The sequence below is a fragment of the Coniosporium apollinis genome (assembly GCF_000281105.1).
Source record: "Coniosporium apollinis CBS 100218 chromosome Unknown supercont1.14, whole genome shotgun sequence".
Taxonomy (NCBI): Eukaryota; Fungi; Ascomycota; class Dothideomycetes; genus Coniosporium; species Coniosporium apollinis.
The window spans coordinates 47,546-63,954 of record NW_006913276.1 but is presented as its reverse complement, the minus strand read 5'-3'; the positions used below and the strand labels follow the sequence as shown (position 1 = coordinate 63,954).

The 16,409-nt window shown below is 55.2% G+C and overlaps 4 protein-coding genes across 4 annotated transcripts; 3 read left to right on the top strand and 1 right to left on the bottom strand.

Moving 5' to 3' along the window:
- Positions 1-493: 493 nt before the first annotated feature.
- Positions 494-5,158, top strand: W97_03395 (uncharacterized protein; the record flags this gene model as incomplete). Its single annotated transcript, XM_007781292.1, has 6 exons — positions 494-955; positions 1,013-2,803; positions 2,878-2,979; positions 3,035-3,616; positions 3,674-4,050; positions 4,102-5,158. The coding sequence occupies 6 exons, from the start codon at positions 494-496 to the stop codon at positions 5,156-5,158; spliced, it is 4,371 nt and encodes a 1,456-aa protein (XP_007779482.1).
- Positions 5,159-9,866: 4,708 nt separating this feature from the next.
- On the top strand, positions 9,867-11,063 carry W97_03394 (uncharacterized protein; the record flags this gene model as incomplete). The annotated part of the gene is made up of 3 exons (XM_007781291.1): positions 9,867-10,017; positions 10,210-10,893; positions 10,948-11,063. The coding sequence occupies 3 exons, from the start codon at positions 9,867-9,869 to the stop codon at positions 11,061-11,063; spliced, it is 951 nt and encodes a 316-aa protein (XP_007779481.1).
- A 2,880-nt stretch (positions 11,064-13,943) lies between these two features.
- On the bottom strand, positions 13,944-14,706 carry W97_03393 (uncharacterized protein; the record flags this gene model as incomplete). Its single annotated transcript, XM_007781290.1, has 3 exons — positions 13,944-14,156; positions 14,290-14,496; positions 14,560-14,706. The coding sequence occupies 3 exons, from the start codon at positions 14,704-14,706 to the stop codon at positions 13,944-13,946; spliced, it is 567 nt and encodes a 188-aa protein (XP_007779480.1).
- A 484-nt stretch (positions 14,707-15,190) lies between these two features.
- W97_03392 (transcription elongation factor S-II) lies at positions 15,191-16,193 on the top strand (the record flags this gene model as incomplete). The annotated part of the gene is made up of 2 exons (XM_007781289.1): positions 15,191-15,677; positions 15,766-16,193. 2 exons carry the CDS (start codon positions 15,191-15,193, stop codon positions 16,191-16,193), a joined length of 915 nt encoding a protein of 304 aa, XP_007779479.1.
- Between the last annotated feature and the right edge of the window lie 216 nt (positions 16,194-16,409).

Here is a 16,409-nt window from a genome sequence, read left to right as displayed (position 1 = left end):
AGCTTGCTTAGTAACTCCCGATTCAGGAACGGCCCCCGGGGTTGGCGATGCAAGAGAGGAAATGCACCCGACGTAATCACCAAAACATCTGGTGAGAGGATGGAGGTTGAACCTCTGCTGCCCGCTGGTTGCAGTTGCGCGCGTCTATTCTGCGCCGTTTAGCCCATGCCTGTGCTTGCCATTAATTAACTGATTCCTAGACGTTCTAGACTCCGGCCCTCCCGCCAAGCCAGGGCACCTGTGGACTGTTGTTACAGCACCAAGTGCTGTCTCGACAAGCACGCCTAATCACCTCCCTATCACGACAGCAAACCCTCCTGGTTGCATATGCCATAAGGAGCTATTGTCCTCGCCGCCGAGGCCGCCGCCATCCCGCATCCAGTCGCTAAACTTTCTCCGCGGTGGTGGGATCCAGGGCACCGAGTAGAGCACGGCGCAAGACGTGCATGCAGAGCTCAGTCCCGAGACTTTGTCGGGCAGAAGCTTCGGTATTATGCGACCTCTGGCGCAGCCACCTGCGGGAAGTGGCAGCTCTTTAAACCATCACGACGACCTCGCAAGCCTCCACACGCCGTCGCCGGCGTATACCAGCGATGTTTCCGAAGAGGATGGATACTTCAGCGTCCGTTCGAGGGGCAACCGCTCGCCAGCCTCCGTCCGCAGTCAGCATCTCTCCGTCAAGATGCCCCCTTCGCCGACGACAACAGCGATCGCGTTGACCGCGCTGGAATATCTTCCCATGCCGCTACTCGTCTTGTCGAGCCAGAAAACCGTAGTCCTAGCAAACGAAGCTATGGGTAGACTGCTAGGTCTAGAAGTCAACGCTATAGTCGAGGACGAGGACAGAGGACCCACGGCTGTTCTGTCGGTCACAGATCTTCTTTGCGACTATAGCATGTCTCAGCTTGGCATAGACGTGCTGCAGAATGGATCACCAATATGGGTAAACTGGGATGTGGGTGACCCCTTGAGAATACGCGTATGGGGTTGTGCCCGCTAACACTACCTACAGGACTTTCTGAATTCCATCCTCGAACAAATTACTCAGTCTGCGGGGGGCGCTTCATCGGACAATATCGAAAGCCTGCGCGAGGATAATGATGGGAGCACACCTACCGTCACGCCTCGAGGCCAGCGGCCTCCGCACACCCCAATTAGCCAGTCCTTGCCTCGATTAAGCAGCTCGAACTTGGTTAAAACGACCGTTCATGATGTCAAAGTTGACGTGCTAATCTCGCCGCAATCCGATAGCCTCTTCAGGCCTGCGCCAGCCGCCGACAAAGCTGCACCATTGCCTGAACCGATATCTGCAAGCATGATTGTCTCTACATGGACCCTAGAAGGCAAGCAATTCTTTACTCTTACCTTTACAAGCGCTACACCGCATGCCACCGCCAATTCCCAGCCCTCGAGTAGGACCGTCCTACGCACCAGCACTGGATTCCGCAGATCGCCAGGATCAGCAAACTCCAGTTCATCTTCGTCTGGCCGACGATCAGCCATAAGCTCTGCACCGACCACATCGGGTGCGTTAGCAGTCACATCTCCACTGCTTGAACCTGCCCCACGTCTTCCTCATGGCCCTGCCAGTCGGACGAAGTCCTCGTCCGCACCCTCGATATTCCACAAGGCCAGCCGAATGAAAGACGCCGTCCTGAATTCCATGAATATGCCAAGCTATGCTATGTGGAAGGATCGGAGCTTCGGCATCCCCAATAAAGCCTTCCTCAGGCTTATGCCGGACAACGAGAACTATGTATTTAACAGTACTAATCAGCACGAATTTCTGGCTCAGTACACATTCTATACGGAAGATTTCCAGCGTCTAATGGATGTGGATGAGTTACCCATCATAGAGCTCTGCCGCACACAGAAGCGAGTCGAAGGAAAGCGCGTTGGTATGAGGCATCCAAAAACCGACGCTCGTCTCACATACGACGTCAGCGGGGAGCCCGTTGTCGACGAAGCTACCGGAGAGTTCCTGGGCGGAATAGTCGTCATGAAAGACGTCACTGAATACACCAAGCGCATTGCTGCACAGATCGAGGAGAACGAACGGCAGTTCGAGTATATCGCGAACTTGATACCCATCATGGTCTGGACCACGACTCCCAGTGGCCAGCATGACTGGTTCTCTCAACGCTGGTACGACTACACTGGTCTTACTGAGGAGAAGTCACTCGGCCAGGGGTGGCAACTACCTTTTCACCCAGAGGATATGCCGGCCACGAGTGAGCGTTGGAACCACTCCTTGCAGACTGGCGACGAGTACATCACAGAATATCGCTGCCAGCGGCATGACGGTGAATGGAGGTGGATGCTCGGCCGTGCTGTGCCTTTCCTCGATGAGGACGGAAAAATTATCAAGTGGTTTGGCACCTGCAGCGACATTCACGATCTGGTAATTGCCCGTGACGAGGCAAAACAGGTTAAGGAGCAGCTCCAGCGAGTCGTCGAGCATGCCCAAACTACTCTCTGGGCCGTCGACAAGGAACGTAAACTCATCGTGCTTGAGGGGAGCTTGATGTGGCAGAGCAGCGACGAAGACATCAGCAAAAAGTCCATAGGGCTTAATGTGTACGATGTGTTCGGCCAGCACCAGGGCGCTGAATACATGCCTCCTTTGAGGAAAGCAGTCGAAGCAACCCTGGAACGCAAGGCGAGCGACGAGATTGTGGAGATGCACATTGACGGCAACGGGCGTCACTACAGGACGCGCATAGTCCCGCTCCTGCGGAACTCGCGCAATGGCGGCGTGGAAGGGGAGTCTTACGTAGACGGGGTTATCGGCATTAGTATGGATGTGACTGGTGAGCGTCGAGATATCAATCCGTGTCCATCAGTGCTGACGAGGCATTTACAGAACTCCACAAAAAGGAGGAGGAGGTCAAGGAGCAAGAACGAGAAAACGCAAAGTTGACGGCAAATGCTGTAGCAGCCAAGGCAGCGAGCAAGATGAAGAGCCAGTTCTTAGCCAACGTAAGCTGTGCCACTGCTTCGACAGCATTGCGACTGAGCTCACTCTTCGTTCTAGATGTCTCACGAAATCCGTACGCCCATTGCAGGAGTCATTGGGATGAGTGAACTGCTTCTGGATATGCCGCTAGACCAAGAGGCACGCGATTGCGCGGAAAACATACAGCGATCCGCTAACGGGCTGCTTACCGTCATCAACGATATTCTGGATCTCTCCAAGGTCGAGTCAGGCAGGTTGGATGTCGAAGAAGTGCAGTTCAGCTTGTCGGTCGTCATCCGCGATGTCAATAAGATGATGTCTTTCGCCGCGGAGAGGAAGGGTCTAACCTACGAAAGCTTCATACAGCCAGAGATCGAGCGCGATATCAAAGTCATGGGCGACCCGGGCCGCGTACGCCAGATATTGACCAACCTTTTGACGAACAGCATCAAGTTTACTTCTGAGGGCTCCGTCAAGTTATCGGTCTCCATTATAGGCGTCACTACCGATATAGTCAAGGTCAATTTTGAGGTTGAGGACACTGGAATCGGCATCGAAGAGGATGTGCGCAAGAGGTTATTCAAGCCGTTCAGCCAGGCAGACTCCTCTACGGCTCGTCGGTTTGGAGGCACTGGTTTGGGCTTAACGATTAGCAAAAACGTGAGCGCTGTGCCTTGCTACTGTATCGGAACCGGCTAACTGAAAGCCCTGTAACAGCTCGTTCAATTAATGCGCGGGGAAATCAATCTAGAGTCAAAGCTTGGCACAGGCACGAAAGCGACTTTCTGGATTCCTTTTAATAAGGCGCAATACAATGATCAGGGTTCCCCCACCTTACTTGACCTCAGCTCCATCCCGGATCGACTCCAGTCTGATGTCTCAGTATCGTATGGAAGCTCGGACGAGCATGGGCACGGCAGGGTTACACCTCCACAGACTCCGACAGGCTACAATGGCGGAGCCCGACATGCAAGAGGTCACTCGGGCTCTTTGCCGCCGGGCACACCATCGATCACACACAATTTGCCCGACCACATGATGAACCTTACCGAAGAGGAAAGGAGCAAGATCCACGTCCTCGTCGTGGAGGACAAGTAAGGCTCTTGATCAGAATTCAGCGTTGCACGAAGCTAACTACGCATCAGTCATATCAACCAACAGATCGCCCTGAAAACGATCAAGAAACTCGGCTTCTCTGTCAGCGCCGTCTGGAACGGCAAGGAGGTGCTTGACTACCTACTCGCCAAACCATCCGGCGACCGCCCTAACCCCGACATCATCCTAATGGATGTCCAGATGCCCATCATGGACGGCTACCTCGCAACACACACCATCCGCACGCAAGAGCCCTTCAAAGACAGTGCTAGCATCCGCAGCACCCCCATCATCGCCATGACCGCCTCCGCCATCCAAGGTGACCGAGAAAAGTGCCAGGAGGCAGGAATGGACGATTACCTCGCTAAGCCAGTCAAAGGCAAGCACTTGGAGAAGATGCTCGTGAAGTGGGCAATTCAACGCAAGATAAATCAAATAGAAGAGAAACGAAGAAATGGGAGTCCACCGGACCCGGAGCAGCAAGCACAACAGCCGAACGGTGCACCAAACCAGCGCTCCCAGTCCACCGAGGCCAACGCGAACGACCCCTTCGACAGCCACGACACCCTGCGCACAATCTCCGCCTCCAACTCCTCCAGCACCGTCACTTCCACCCCGCTCACTACCAACGCAGTTGGCAGGCCCGGGCCAGGCCCCCTGCAAGAAACGCAGCCCTCACGCTCCTCTTTACGCGCCGACCGCGCCTCCGAGCTTTCCGCCGCGCTCGGCCGGCTGGACTACACGAACCGGGCCGCGCTCTCCAAGTCGGCGGAGTCGGATGCGGACCGCGTGCTCCGCCGCGTAAACGACGAGGAGAAGGCGTCCAGCCTGCGCGACGACAGGCTGATGGCCAGCGGCGAGGATCCGAGGAGCGCGCGCACGGGGACCGAGCGCAAGAGGGACAGAGGTGAGAAAAAGGAGAGGGAGGGCGGGCCGAGCCATATGCTTACGACGGAGAACATGCAGCGCTTTGGTGTGGAACAGGATAAGAAGGCTGGGGAGATGAGGGCTGTTGGGAGCAGCGGCAAGGGGAGCGTGGGGACTAGCGCTGCGCCTTACCTGAGGACAGAAAGTGTAGACAGGAAACCGGATGAGGGTCAGAAGTGAGGGGTACGAGGACCACGCCGAACGTGCCTGCTAGGGGAAGAATCTGGAGACTCAATAGACGGCTACCCTAATGGAATTGGTCGGGCGAAGAAGGTGGAGGAACGCGCTTGCTGGGTACATTGGATTTTGCATCGCATGGCCCTGGCGTTCTGGTGTTCAATCGGTATCTGGGCGAAATGGGATTCACCTCAAGCATCTCGGCTGGCGTTCTGGAATCTGGGGTATGAGCCCCAGATTGGAGCTTCTTCTGGAGCATTGGGCACCTGGAGAGCACAATCCTCGATTGTTTGCATGGCAGCAAGGCGCGCAGCTCCCTAGATGAGTACTCTGCATCCTGTACAGAGTCTACGCATTGTATGTATGCGTGGCGCTATTGTCGGGCCCGAAATGGATTCAAGCACAATCGAGACAAGGCAGAAAGGCCGACTCGTACTTTGATCTAAGAAAGCTTTTGGGCATCGATTCATGAAAGATAGCACATGTGTGGATGGCACGAGGCAGAAGATGAGCCGGTTTTAGACAAAGGTAGACGTTGTTCTTAATGATGACAGTATGAAATCTGACTAGAACCCAGCTTCGCGGCGCCTAGTCTTCAGGCAAATAACACATGAACCCCTCTTGAAATCGCCATCTAAGATCATTTCCGCAGCAAGACTTGGCGCCACGAACAGTTGGGCATGTTGTCCTGCGAGAGAAAGGTCTCGTTCCTCGGTGTGCTGGAGGCTGTGATACGTCTCCTTCCATTCTTTCGAATCCGGATGTCTCATGGAATTCTTGCCTGCGACACATGTATCACTCAGCTACCAAGGAGGCTAGTGCTTCAGGACCATCGGCCATTTAGCCGACCAGGATGATGCAAGCTCGGGGAGAATTTCCTCATTCAATAGCTGTTCGCTAGAGATGCCATATCCCAGACGCCTAAACTTAGAGAGATGAGATAACAGACTCAACATGCTGAGTGGGCTTCAAGTCGACCCTGAGATCACTTCCGAGCTTTGAGGAAAGGCAATATGGGCGCCTGAGTCAATACTAGAAATGCGAGAACGGGCCGACTTGGCGAGTACGGGTGGAGTAAAGCGAGGCGGTTCGATTCATCCATGCACAGTCCTATTGAAGGGCTGCTTCAATGCCCGCTCTGCGCCCTCAACGATTGTGACGTCCTGGAGATTCGGCATCTTCTACGGCAGCAATCTCGGGCAGTTTATGAGTACGCGGCCCAGTTCGGCTTGCTGCAAGCCGAACCAAGCCTTAGATTAGATCCGTCACGATACGGACAGAAGAGAACTCTGCCTCCAGATCTCAATGGAGCGATGCGAACTGGCGGCCTTATCAACACCGTTTGACGAGTCACCGGCTCAGGGAACGCGAGTGGCGGGCCGTGATCTACGCTAGCGGGAGATCGATGCCTTTGTCCACAACACCAAACTGTCTGAACAAGCTACACGTGTGTCCTAAGCCTCGAAACGGGGTGGGCAAGAGGCGCTTTTAGTCCCTTGGATTGGATGCGCCCGATTCTTGGTGTTGAGTTTGCTATTCCGCTGGCGCATCGGTTGTCGTTGAGGTGGAGTTGAGATGCACAAGCAGGGTCCGGCATCAACCGCAGTCCCGAGGTCCCGCCAAAGCCGCCGCCCTTGCAGAGAGGCTTAAGTTGCCAAGCTCTCTCTCTCTCTCTCGCTCTCTCTGCCAAATAAGCGTGTCATTGCTTTTGAGCACAGCTTGCGGTCTACGTGTCGGTTAACGAAGTTTTAAACCCTTGAAAAGTCACAAGGCTTATGACGCCGCTGTGCGAGCAAGATGGAACGTCTCCACCAGCGTGAAAGGAGCCCCGAGTACTGGACACGAGCCGGGCGTGCTGTCAACCCGTAGTAGGCTCCACCCGAGGATGTGACGGTGGTCACGGGAGAGTGGGCCGCGCGCTGTGTGTCAGCTTGCGACCTTCCTGATGCACACCATCTTGTGTATTTTTGTGGCCTAATAATCACTGGATACCAGCACTAAACAGTCGGTCCCCAATGGCCGGCGGGGCTCCAAATGCGCTTGTTCAGCAAAATGTGTCTCGTGCGAGGATCGCGAGTCAGTCACTGGCCGTCTCGGTAAGCGTCCGCCTTACCGGAACAAGCAGCTGTGACGACATAAGCTTCACCCAAGTGGAGGGCGCCAAAAGCCACCTTTTGCTGTCGCACCCGTGCTTGAGACAGCACGATGCGCTCCACAAGGGGTCCCACTGTGTCGGGTTCACGAATCACTGCAGAATGACGCCAGCGTAACGAGGGTGAATACATTTTCCGGCGCATCCTCTGCGCAAAATTCCTGATTGCAAGAAGACAATAACGCTCCACTCATCTCTTCTTTCTTGCTTCGCCTACGCGGACACAGTGTTTACGGTCGGTCGTAGAGCTGGGAACTTGATGAAGTCGAATGGCGCTGGCCGACCGGATTTTGTCCAATAGCTCGAGGTCGGATTACGCTCCGTACTACCGCGCGCTGGGCGTTGCCTAGCGAGGTAAGCATAAAAACGGCTTGGCGCTCATGCTGTAGCGCCAACGGTCCTGGCATTTCATAGCGGCCCGGATGTGATTGACGAGCTGCGCGCGGGATCAGCGCGCCAGCTTGGAGACATGAAACCCTAGGCAGACACTCCGACTGGGAAGCCTGAGTCCCGTTTCCGGACTGTCAACTGTTTCTGCCGAGAGGGCGTGCGTCATAGAGCAAGAGGTCCGATACCCGCCGCTTTCGAGCTTCACGGCACACCGCTCATGAATCCTTCCACCTATGTCCTAGCGCATATCCCTGGGACAGACGGTCTTCGCAGCGGAAGTGCGAGAACGCCAATCCATCATTGCTTCAACTTTACATTGCAGGACGGCGCCGCCAGACAGCGTTCCACTTGGCGACGCAGTGTTGACTCCGGCTCGTGTCCGACAAGCAGAACAACGTTGAGCTCGGCAGAAAATGCTCATCCGATTCCCCTGACGCTCCGCCAGCGCCGTCTTGGCTTTCCACTCAGAGTCCGATCGATGGGGAGCTTTCGGCCCGGGGTTTGGGGCTTGGAATTTGCTGAGATCGCACTTCTAATATATGCTGCGAAATCTGCCGGAAGAAAGACCAATCAAGATTCAGTCGTTGTGACCCATGGCTCAATCCTCGAGAGGGGTCCGGGTGAACAGCACCAACGGTTGGTTTCGGCTGTTGCAGCCGTGACCTTGACGTTGACAGTAACAATGTTAGTTAAACTAATCTCGCCTTGTACCGTGACCTTCGGAGCGCTTGAGCTGGACGCCTTGCTGTAATTTGAACAGTCGCAGCCTGTGGGAACCGCGCCGTACTCAGGTCTGGAAAGGCTGACTAGCATGCATGCGCTGGGCTCTGAAGGCCTCCGGACCGTTGTTGTTCTGTTTCGTCCCCGACATGGCGTCCACAGTTGTAGAGTTCATGTAGCCTTAGTGCGACGAGAATTCAAAGATGCAGGTGATGCCTGCGGCTCCATCCAAGTAGGACGCGGTTCAGGCGCTGGTGATGAAGGGGCACTTGTGGCAGTTAGGACGACAGCCATCCGAAAGAGGATTTGGTTTGAATCTTCCTATGCCCGTTTCAGCGCAGCCGTCAAGCCCCATGAACGAGCGAGCGCTGGCCTGGCTCTGACTCGCCGGCTGTGATTCGCAAGGTCTAAGGGCCACTCAAAAAGGACGTTGCCGCATCTTTGCCCCAGCCAGTTGGATACCAAACGCACCATCAAACTGGGACTCCTGATTTTGTCAGTCTCAGAGCATAGCATCTACAGAGCTCCAACGATAGAAAGGAAAGGGTGTCCAGCAGTTTAGCTCTCTAATGCACCAACCAGCTAAGGTGTCTTTGATCTATGGGCTGTGTGCTTAGGCCATCCACCTCCAGGGCCATCTAGTGACTTTGCATGCGGCAACTGGCTTTTCAAATGGCCCTTGCCAGGTCTATCCAAGGCTTTCCTTGGCTGGCGTTGCTGGCGTTGCGGGCGTGTGGGAGAGCAGTCGCGATGCTGGCTGATGTTCCGTGCGAGCTAGTCCCCTTTCCCCCCACACGCCGATCGCATGCAAGCGACGCCTCTGATGCTTGGTGACGACGTAGGCCAGGGTGAAGCTGAAGCCAGCGACAAGTCAAGGCCGGATATCTGTCTTAATCAATGCCCGCCCCCTCCACAAAGATCAACATCGACCCTTCTCTCCACAGGCCCATAAAATTCCAACACACCGTTACCGCCCTCTCCCCCCAGGAGCTCCGTTGAACATCACTTCTGCAAAACACTTAGAGTAACCCTCGGATCCTTACCCTCTCCGTCGGCATCCCCCAGGCTTTACCACTGCTCGAGCCCCGATTTTATCGCTGCTAAACCGGACGGAACGCTTGCGCCTTATTCTGTGCCCGCTCGTCATTGCTCACAAGGAGCTCTGTTGCTGGTTGGCTTACGGTTGTCACTCCGCCCGCCTCGAGGACGTCCCAGAGATCGGCACCCCGAGCTGTGTCACTGCCTGCACGTTCAAACCTCCCCGGCGGGACTTCCCATCTGTGTGTTGGACAGCTTCAAAACGATCGCTGGTCCCACACTCTTGTGCGATTGATCGACCGTCGCTCTTCCCTCCCCACGTTCGAATTATTCACCCGAACAACTACCTCGCAACTGTCAACAAACATCACATCACCATCACGATAGACTTCAGCACCAACCTCAGTCAAAATGGCCTTAGCTGTCGACAGTCGCCAGCAGCCCTCAATGGGCAACATGGGCTACGACCCTCTGCGATACCCGGCACCTCAATTCACAAACCCTTGGGCTTCTGTCTCTGCAGCACCTTCAGCTCAGCTGTATCCTACCTCGCTTGCCTCGAGTCTCTCTGGCCTCGACAGCAATGCACAGTATTCGAGTGCGCGAACGGTCCCCGTGTCGATGCCCTACCCAGGAATGGCAGTGTCCGCGTCGTCGCTAGTACCAGGTAGTACTCTCTCAGCCGGGTTGTACGAACAGCAAAACTTACTTGACTCGTCTCAAGACTCAATGAACTCAAGGTCGTATGGCTCAGCATATTCGACATCTACGGCTCCGAATCCCGCCCTCTATGCGCCCGCTCCTGCTTCCCAGTACCAAATGGATTATGCGACTAGCAATAGGGGCCCTTATCCATATGATACATCAAGGCGCTCATCACATCCGTCAGTACCATCTGCTGCGTACTTTGAGTCTCCGGTGGAGGCGCAAAGGCAACGCCAGAGCTCTTTGGTTGACTTGAGCAGAATGAACCAACAACAAGTGCAACGCAACAGCTTCAGCGACGCGCTCGATGCCAGCCGAGGCATGGTTGCCATGAGCCAGGACATCACGCCCCGCAACATTTACGGCGGTGCAGCCTCCAACCGGAGCTCGTCAGATTCTTACGGTTTCCCGGCCACTCATTCTTCGCATTCGTCCATCTCGTCTGCTAGCTACAACCCGGGATACTACCAAGGATCATCCACTGCCGATTCATCGGTAACAGACTACAGCTCTGCCTCAGAGTCTGTGGACAACATGGGTTCCCGCACACTCCCCAGGCCATCCGCACTTGGAGGACCGAATCTTCCGCCCGCTCCTCAGTCCATGATGGGGCAGTTCAGCTCGAAGGTCTCCTCCAGCTCACAAAAGAAGCACAAGTGCAAGATTTGTGACAAGCGGTTCACCCGTCCTAGCTCGCTGCAAACGCATATGTACAGCCATACTGGCGAAAAGCGTAAGTCACCATCGAAATACAGATTTGTTCATCATGACTAACATCTTTCCAAAGCATTTGCTTGCGAAGTGGATGGCTGCGGTCGACATTTCTCTGTCGTCTCCAACTTGCGACGACATCGTAAAGTCCATAAGGGCGAACGGGATCATCCGTCGCCGGACGACATGTAAACATACCGGAAGCTTCTGTGGCATCCTCCGTTGCGCGCACATGTTGCTCTCCCGCGTCGGTATCTTTGATAAGGTCCTCGCCCTGCTTCTATTACAGCGTTCACGCATGCTCAAACATCCGTTACGTCTGGTTTTCTACCAAAAAGGATATCTCCAGGTCTAAAGCCGTTGATAATCCAAAACGGTCATTACGATACCCCTCGATCTACGTTGATCTGCACACGGAAGATCAATGCTGTACACTATCACGTGGTTCGTTTACAGGTAGACTGGAGTTGCTGCAGGTGCAGGCGTTACTCGACTCTAGAGTCTGTTTCTTTCATGACCTGTATAACTACAAGGTTTGCTACGACTTTTGCTTTGAGGACGAAAGGTTTGGCTAGAACGCTGCGAGCTTACGATTTCTCGCTACGTTGTTGGATGACCGAAAGAGTATGACTCTCGGGCCAGTGTAAGATACGTTGGAATTGATGTTTAGATACCCGGAACTTGGGCGTCACTCGCTTGGTAGAGCAATAGCAAAAATGTCCACAGAGCTTCCCAGCCAGCAGACATTCCATATTGTCATCTATCCTTCAGTTCATCTTTCGATATCGCCTTGGAGCCGTAAGCCTGCGCTCTCTGCTCTCTCCTAGCCGCAGGCTACTGCCGTGAAGTCACTTTGCACCTGCAGCGTCACTCATCTCACGCCCTGCTTCACTGCAAAGAAGCCCCAAGCCCACGACGCAATTGCCCAAGCCTCCAAGCGCCTCCCTATCACCACCCTCCACCAGCCCCTAACTCAGTCCAATCGATTCACCTTCCGCCGTTCAAGGAAGCACTCCGAAATCAATGGCGTCGGTGGCTTGCGATGGGCGTCGGCGGCGTCAGCCCAGTCAGCCCCGAGGCTTCGCGCTAGAAGCGCCAAGTGCGCGCTATCAGCGCCAAAAACGCCATCAGAAACATGCTTAACCGGACCCTGATCGGCGCTCCCCCCCTCTCCCTGCTCGCGCCCTCCACTGCCGGTTGACGCGGCATTGGCGGCCTTGGCGGATGCTGTCGGCGGCTTGCCGGTGTCTGCGGGTGGCCTTGGGGTTTGGGCGACTGGTGTGCCGGTCGGGAGCGTCGGGTGTAACGTTGAGATGGCACCCTGGGGGAAGTGATGCAAGTGGTGATGCGGGCACGGGAGAGCGTCCGGCTGCTTTTTCGGGAGACTGGCGAATGGGAAGAGGTGTCGCGTTGTCTTTTATGACGGCTCTAGGGGATCACTCGGATTTGGAGTTGGGCGTATGATGGTTACGAGTGTCAAGAGCGTGGTTCAGATTGATCGAAGCGTCACTCCGGAAGGGTAAATCCGCACCCTGCAAAGAGAGAGCAAATGGCAAGTGCCGCCTGGGCGTTCGGTTTTTGGACACTCGGAGCTTTCACTGCTTGATGCTTTTCCATATCAGCGGGTAAAGCGATTGTGCATGCAAAGCGGGATTTATCCTGGAGCCGCCTCCTCCAAGGCGTAGAGCATTTCTGCAGATCCTCAAGAGCATCAAACGAAGGCTCGGGGTTGCATGATTTCAACAAAGACCAAGGTTCATGGACGGAGAAGCCGGTAGGGCGAAATCCAAATCTAAAACAACCGCCTCTACATACCCAGGTGGTCTCAAGATTTACAGTGAACTATTGCAATACCAACGGCTCGTGCTTGGCCTGCAGTGTGATTGTCGTAGCTCTGAAGTAAGGCCCGTACAAGCGGCGCAGTCAAATCTCCTTGTTTTACGACGATGAAACTCGGATAATGCCGTCAGACCATGGACAGTTGGAGATGAAAGGAGGTTCAAGCGTCAAGCGAAAGAACGACCAAACCGCACACTAGACTCGCTATGAGTAGGTTTACCCTAAAGTATCTACAAGTTGACAGGTAGATTGCCACTCGAGTGACAAAAATCGCCCGAGTCAAAATTTCACGAGCTGGTAGGCCACTGCGTTAACTATTGATTGAAGGCTTCATCGGCGACGATAATAATAGAGCTAAGTTTGGGGCCTAGACGTGGTAGCCCATACAGCCTCATAAGCATGGTCAAGCCATAACTAGAGCTGAAACCGTAATATCGAAGGATCTTTGAAAGCTTGGTGAAGATGTTTAATTTTGTTGATTTCGGATTCCAACGATGTCTGTTACTCGCGTGGTTCCGTGCCGTCCCCAAGAAGTAGTGATCGAAGGCTCGGTAGCACAGAAGCGCCAAGTGGAAATAACTTTCAGGTACCGCTGTGAATGATCGGCAACAGCATGCAGCAGGTGATGAGCTTGATCGACAAGTGGTTGTAGCAGGACAAGAGCTACAGGCACATAGGCGGGAGATCAGCAACACGCAGCGGGTCTCCTTGTAAATTCCAGAGTCCACATCAACCGCGCCTCGAGACTGCCTCTCCTGACCCCATCGGCTGGTTATCCCAAGTTCGAGGCGCTACTGATCTATCTTTTACCCTGTGCCCAAAAAACAAGATATGGGGGCGCGGTTATGGGATGCCCCTGATCCGGCAGCACTGATAACAGTTGGACAATTGGTAGAGCAATCGTCTCTTTCCTGCTGCAACACCTAATAACACGTGCTTTCTGTCTTTAATTTAAGCCTGGCCAAGTCAAGACACGGATGCCATCCATGAGGGGAAAGTGCAACTGCGAAATACGCAAACATGGAACTGAGTTGCCTCTAAAAACCGTACCTCAAGGCATATGGTGGAGTTGCTTCACCGGGGTATCAATGCTCCTGTTCCACCCAAGAAACGCCGGATACCAGATCACGACCGCTGAAATGCCATGCTTGCAGCTTCTTTTCCAGCCGTACCCTCAATCACGTGACTCTTCAAATTCGAAAACGAATGACGGCAGCCTAAGTCAGACGTGCCTCACTCCCGACCGTAGGTAATCTTGCCTCTCTTTGCTGGCTTTCCCTCACTCTCGTCGTCATCTCCTGTCTTTTTCTTCTTGTTTGCTGCAACTTTGCTGTTTGTACTTGCGCCTGGGGTTCCACTGCTGTTTTCACGAGCATTAGCGAAAGATGCAGATGGCGTATTTGCATGAGAAGGTGTCGTCTGAGCGGACATGGCGAGAGCGGAATCCTGCGGTCAACTGCGTTAGCACACAGCTTTCAAGAGCGGTGTCTGCGACCGCGAAGCGAGGAACGGCAGACAAGCCGACCTAGGCCGATGACCATTCCAGAACTCTATATAGAACAGTAAGGCCAGTTCATACCTCCATGAAGCTTGCCGAGCTCCGACTGAATATCCGGTCTGCGTCGTTGATAGCAGCCTTCCTTCTAGTCGACGTCCCCGCTCCAGCGCCACTCGCTCCGCTCGTTGAGCCCTTGACATAGTTTTCGAAGCCCCTGATTATGTTTCCAGCAGTGCTTTCTTCGAGGTAGGCCGACTCCATCTTGTATATCTGTTCGTCCGTCGCGCTCTACCATGGTCTTGGTCAGCCCTATCTTCTATGAACAAGTTGATGCACGAAGGGACGACGGACCATGTTCTGCTCCAGGATTCGCTTCTTCTGCATTGTCTCTCGGAGGTCTCGCCGTAGCTTGTCGTAGTAGGGCATACCACGGGCGGAGTCATCCTTCGCGTTTGCTGCGTTTGCTGCGCTTGCTGCTGGCGGCGCGTTTTCCGCCATAACGTGTTCGCTGGTACTTCTCCCCTTGGGTGGTTTCCACGTCGCTAGGGAGATTGTACGGAACGGATGACAGCGGAGTGCGCCATTATCTCTGTTGCCGGGCGGGCTGGGCTGTCACGGTGGGGGTGAAGTAAAGTCACGAACGGGGCGAGCCAGGGAGCTCAAGGGTCCCCGCGAACTTCAAGTTGTCGATCGCCGAGCCTCAGGCAACGGCAACAGCAACAAGCGGGTCGTGCGCTCAACTTCACCTCTTGAGCCGCAACTGCACAGCGAAGAGTGAAGAGTGTCACCGTTCGCGAACACCGCCCCAGCCTTGCACAACCTCCCCCCCCTCCCCCCTCCGCACAACCGCACAAACCCACCACCCCACCACCCCACCACCCCGAGATACTCCATAGTCGCGTTCGCACATCCACACATCCAGCTCCGTCGTCAACACCTGTCGTCGATACCACACCTCGTGCACTTCGACCCCCCATCCACCATGGACACCAAGGAAGTCGCCGTGCGCGCTCAAGCCCTCTCCAAAGCCCTGCAAGCCGACGAGCCCGCCGCCAACATCTCCAACCTGCTCGACGAGCTGCGCAAAGGCGTGAGAGCCACGGAAGACCTCCTCCGCACCACCAAAATTGGCGTCATCGTGAACAGGACCAAGCAGCACAAGGACCCGGCCGTAGCGAGGAAGGGCAGCGAGCTGGTGTCAAAGTGGAAGCAGGACGTCAGGAAAGGCGGAAGCGGCACCGGCTCGTCGACGCCGCGGTCGAACGCGAACGGCACGGCATCACCGGCGCCTGGAGCTGCTCCGTCGCCGAAACCTGCCGCGTTGGTGAAACCAAAGTCGAAGCTCTCAGTCGCTCCCAGCGAGCGGAATTCGAAGGCGGACAAGGTGGACACGAACCTGACGGGCAATCCGGCGAGGGACGGCTGTATCAAGCTCATGTACGACGGTCTGGCGCACATGTCGGAAGAGTGTAAGGCTACCAGTGACCTCGCTCCAACAGGCGCCCAGGCCGCCTAGCAGAGCAACCCGTGCTAATTTGCTCCTCTCACCCCCCACAGCACCAGAAGACGTCCTCCGCATGGCCCGCTCCGTCGAACTCGCCGCCTTCAACGCCCACAACCACGAGACATCCGCCGACTACAAAACGAAGATGCGCTCACTCTACCAAAACCTCAAGAACAAGTCCAACCCCCAACTCCGCCAGCGCGTGCTCTCGGGCGAGATAACTCCCGACCGCTTCGTCGTGATGACACACGAGGAGCTCAAGTCCGAGTCGCGCAAGAAAGAGGACGCGGCGCTGGAGCGCGAGAACCTGAACAAGGCCATGGTGGCCCAGGTCGAGCGGAGCATCAGCGCCAGTCTGACGTGTGGGAAGTGCGGGCAGAAGAAGGTTAGCTATAGCCAGGCGCAGACACGGAGCGCGGATGAGCCGATGACAACGTTTTGTGAGTGCACCAATTGCGGGCATCGGTGGAAGTTCTCATAGGGTGGTGTGTTGGAGCGGGCGAAGGGGATGGGCGCTCGGCTGGCGTGGATTGGGCTTGCGAATGGGGTCAGAACTCGCGGTTTCTTGGCCCTTTGCCAGATTTCTTCAGTACTCTGATATTTGTACCATAGCGATACGGCGTCGTGTGCGGTTCGGCTGGCGTGGGGGAGTCGTAAGGCCTGATATCTGGGCTCAGCGCTCGATTCCTTGCCGGCA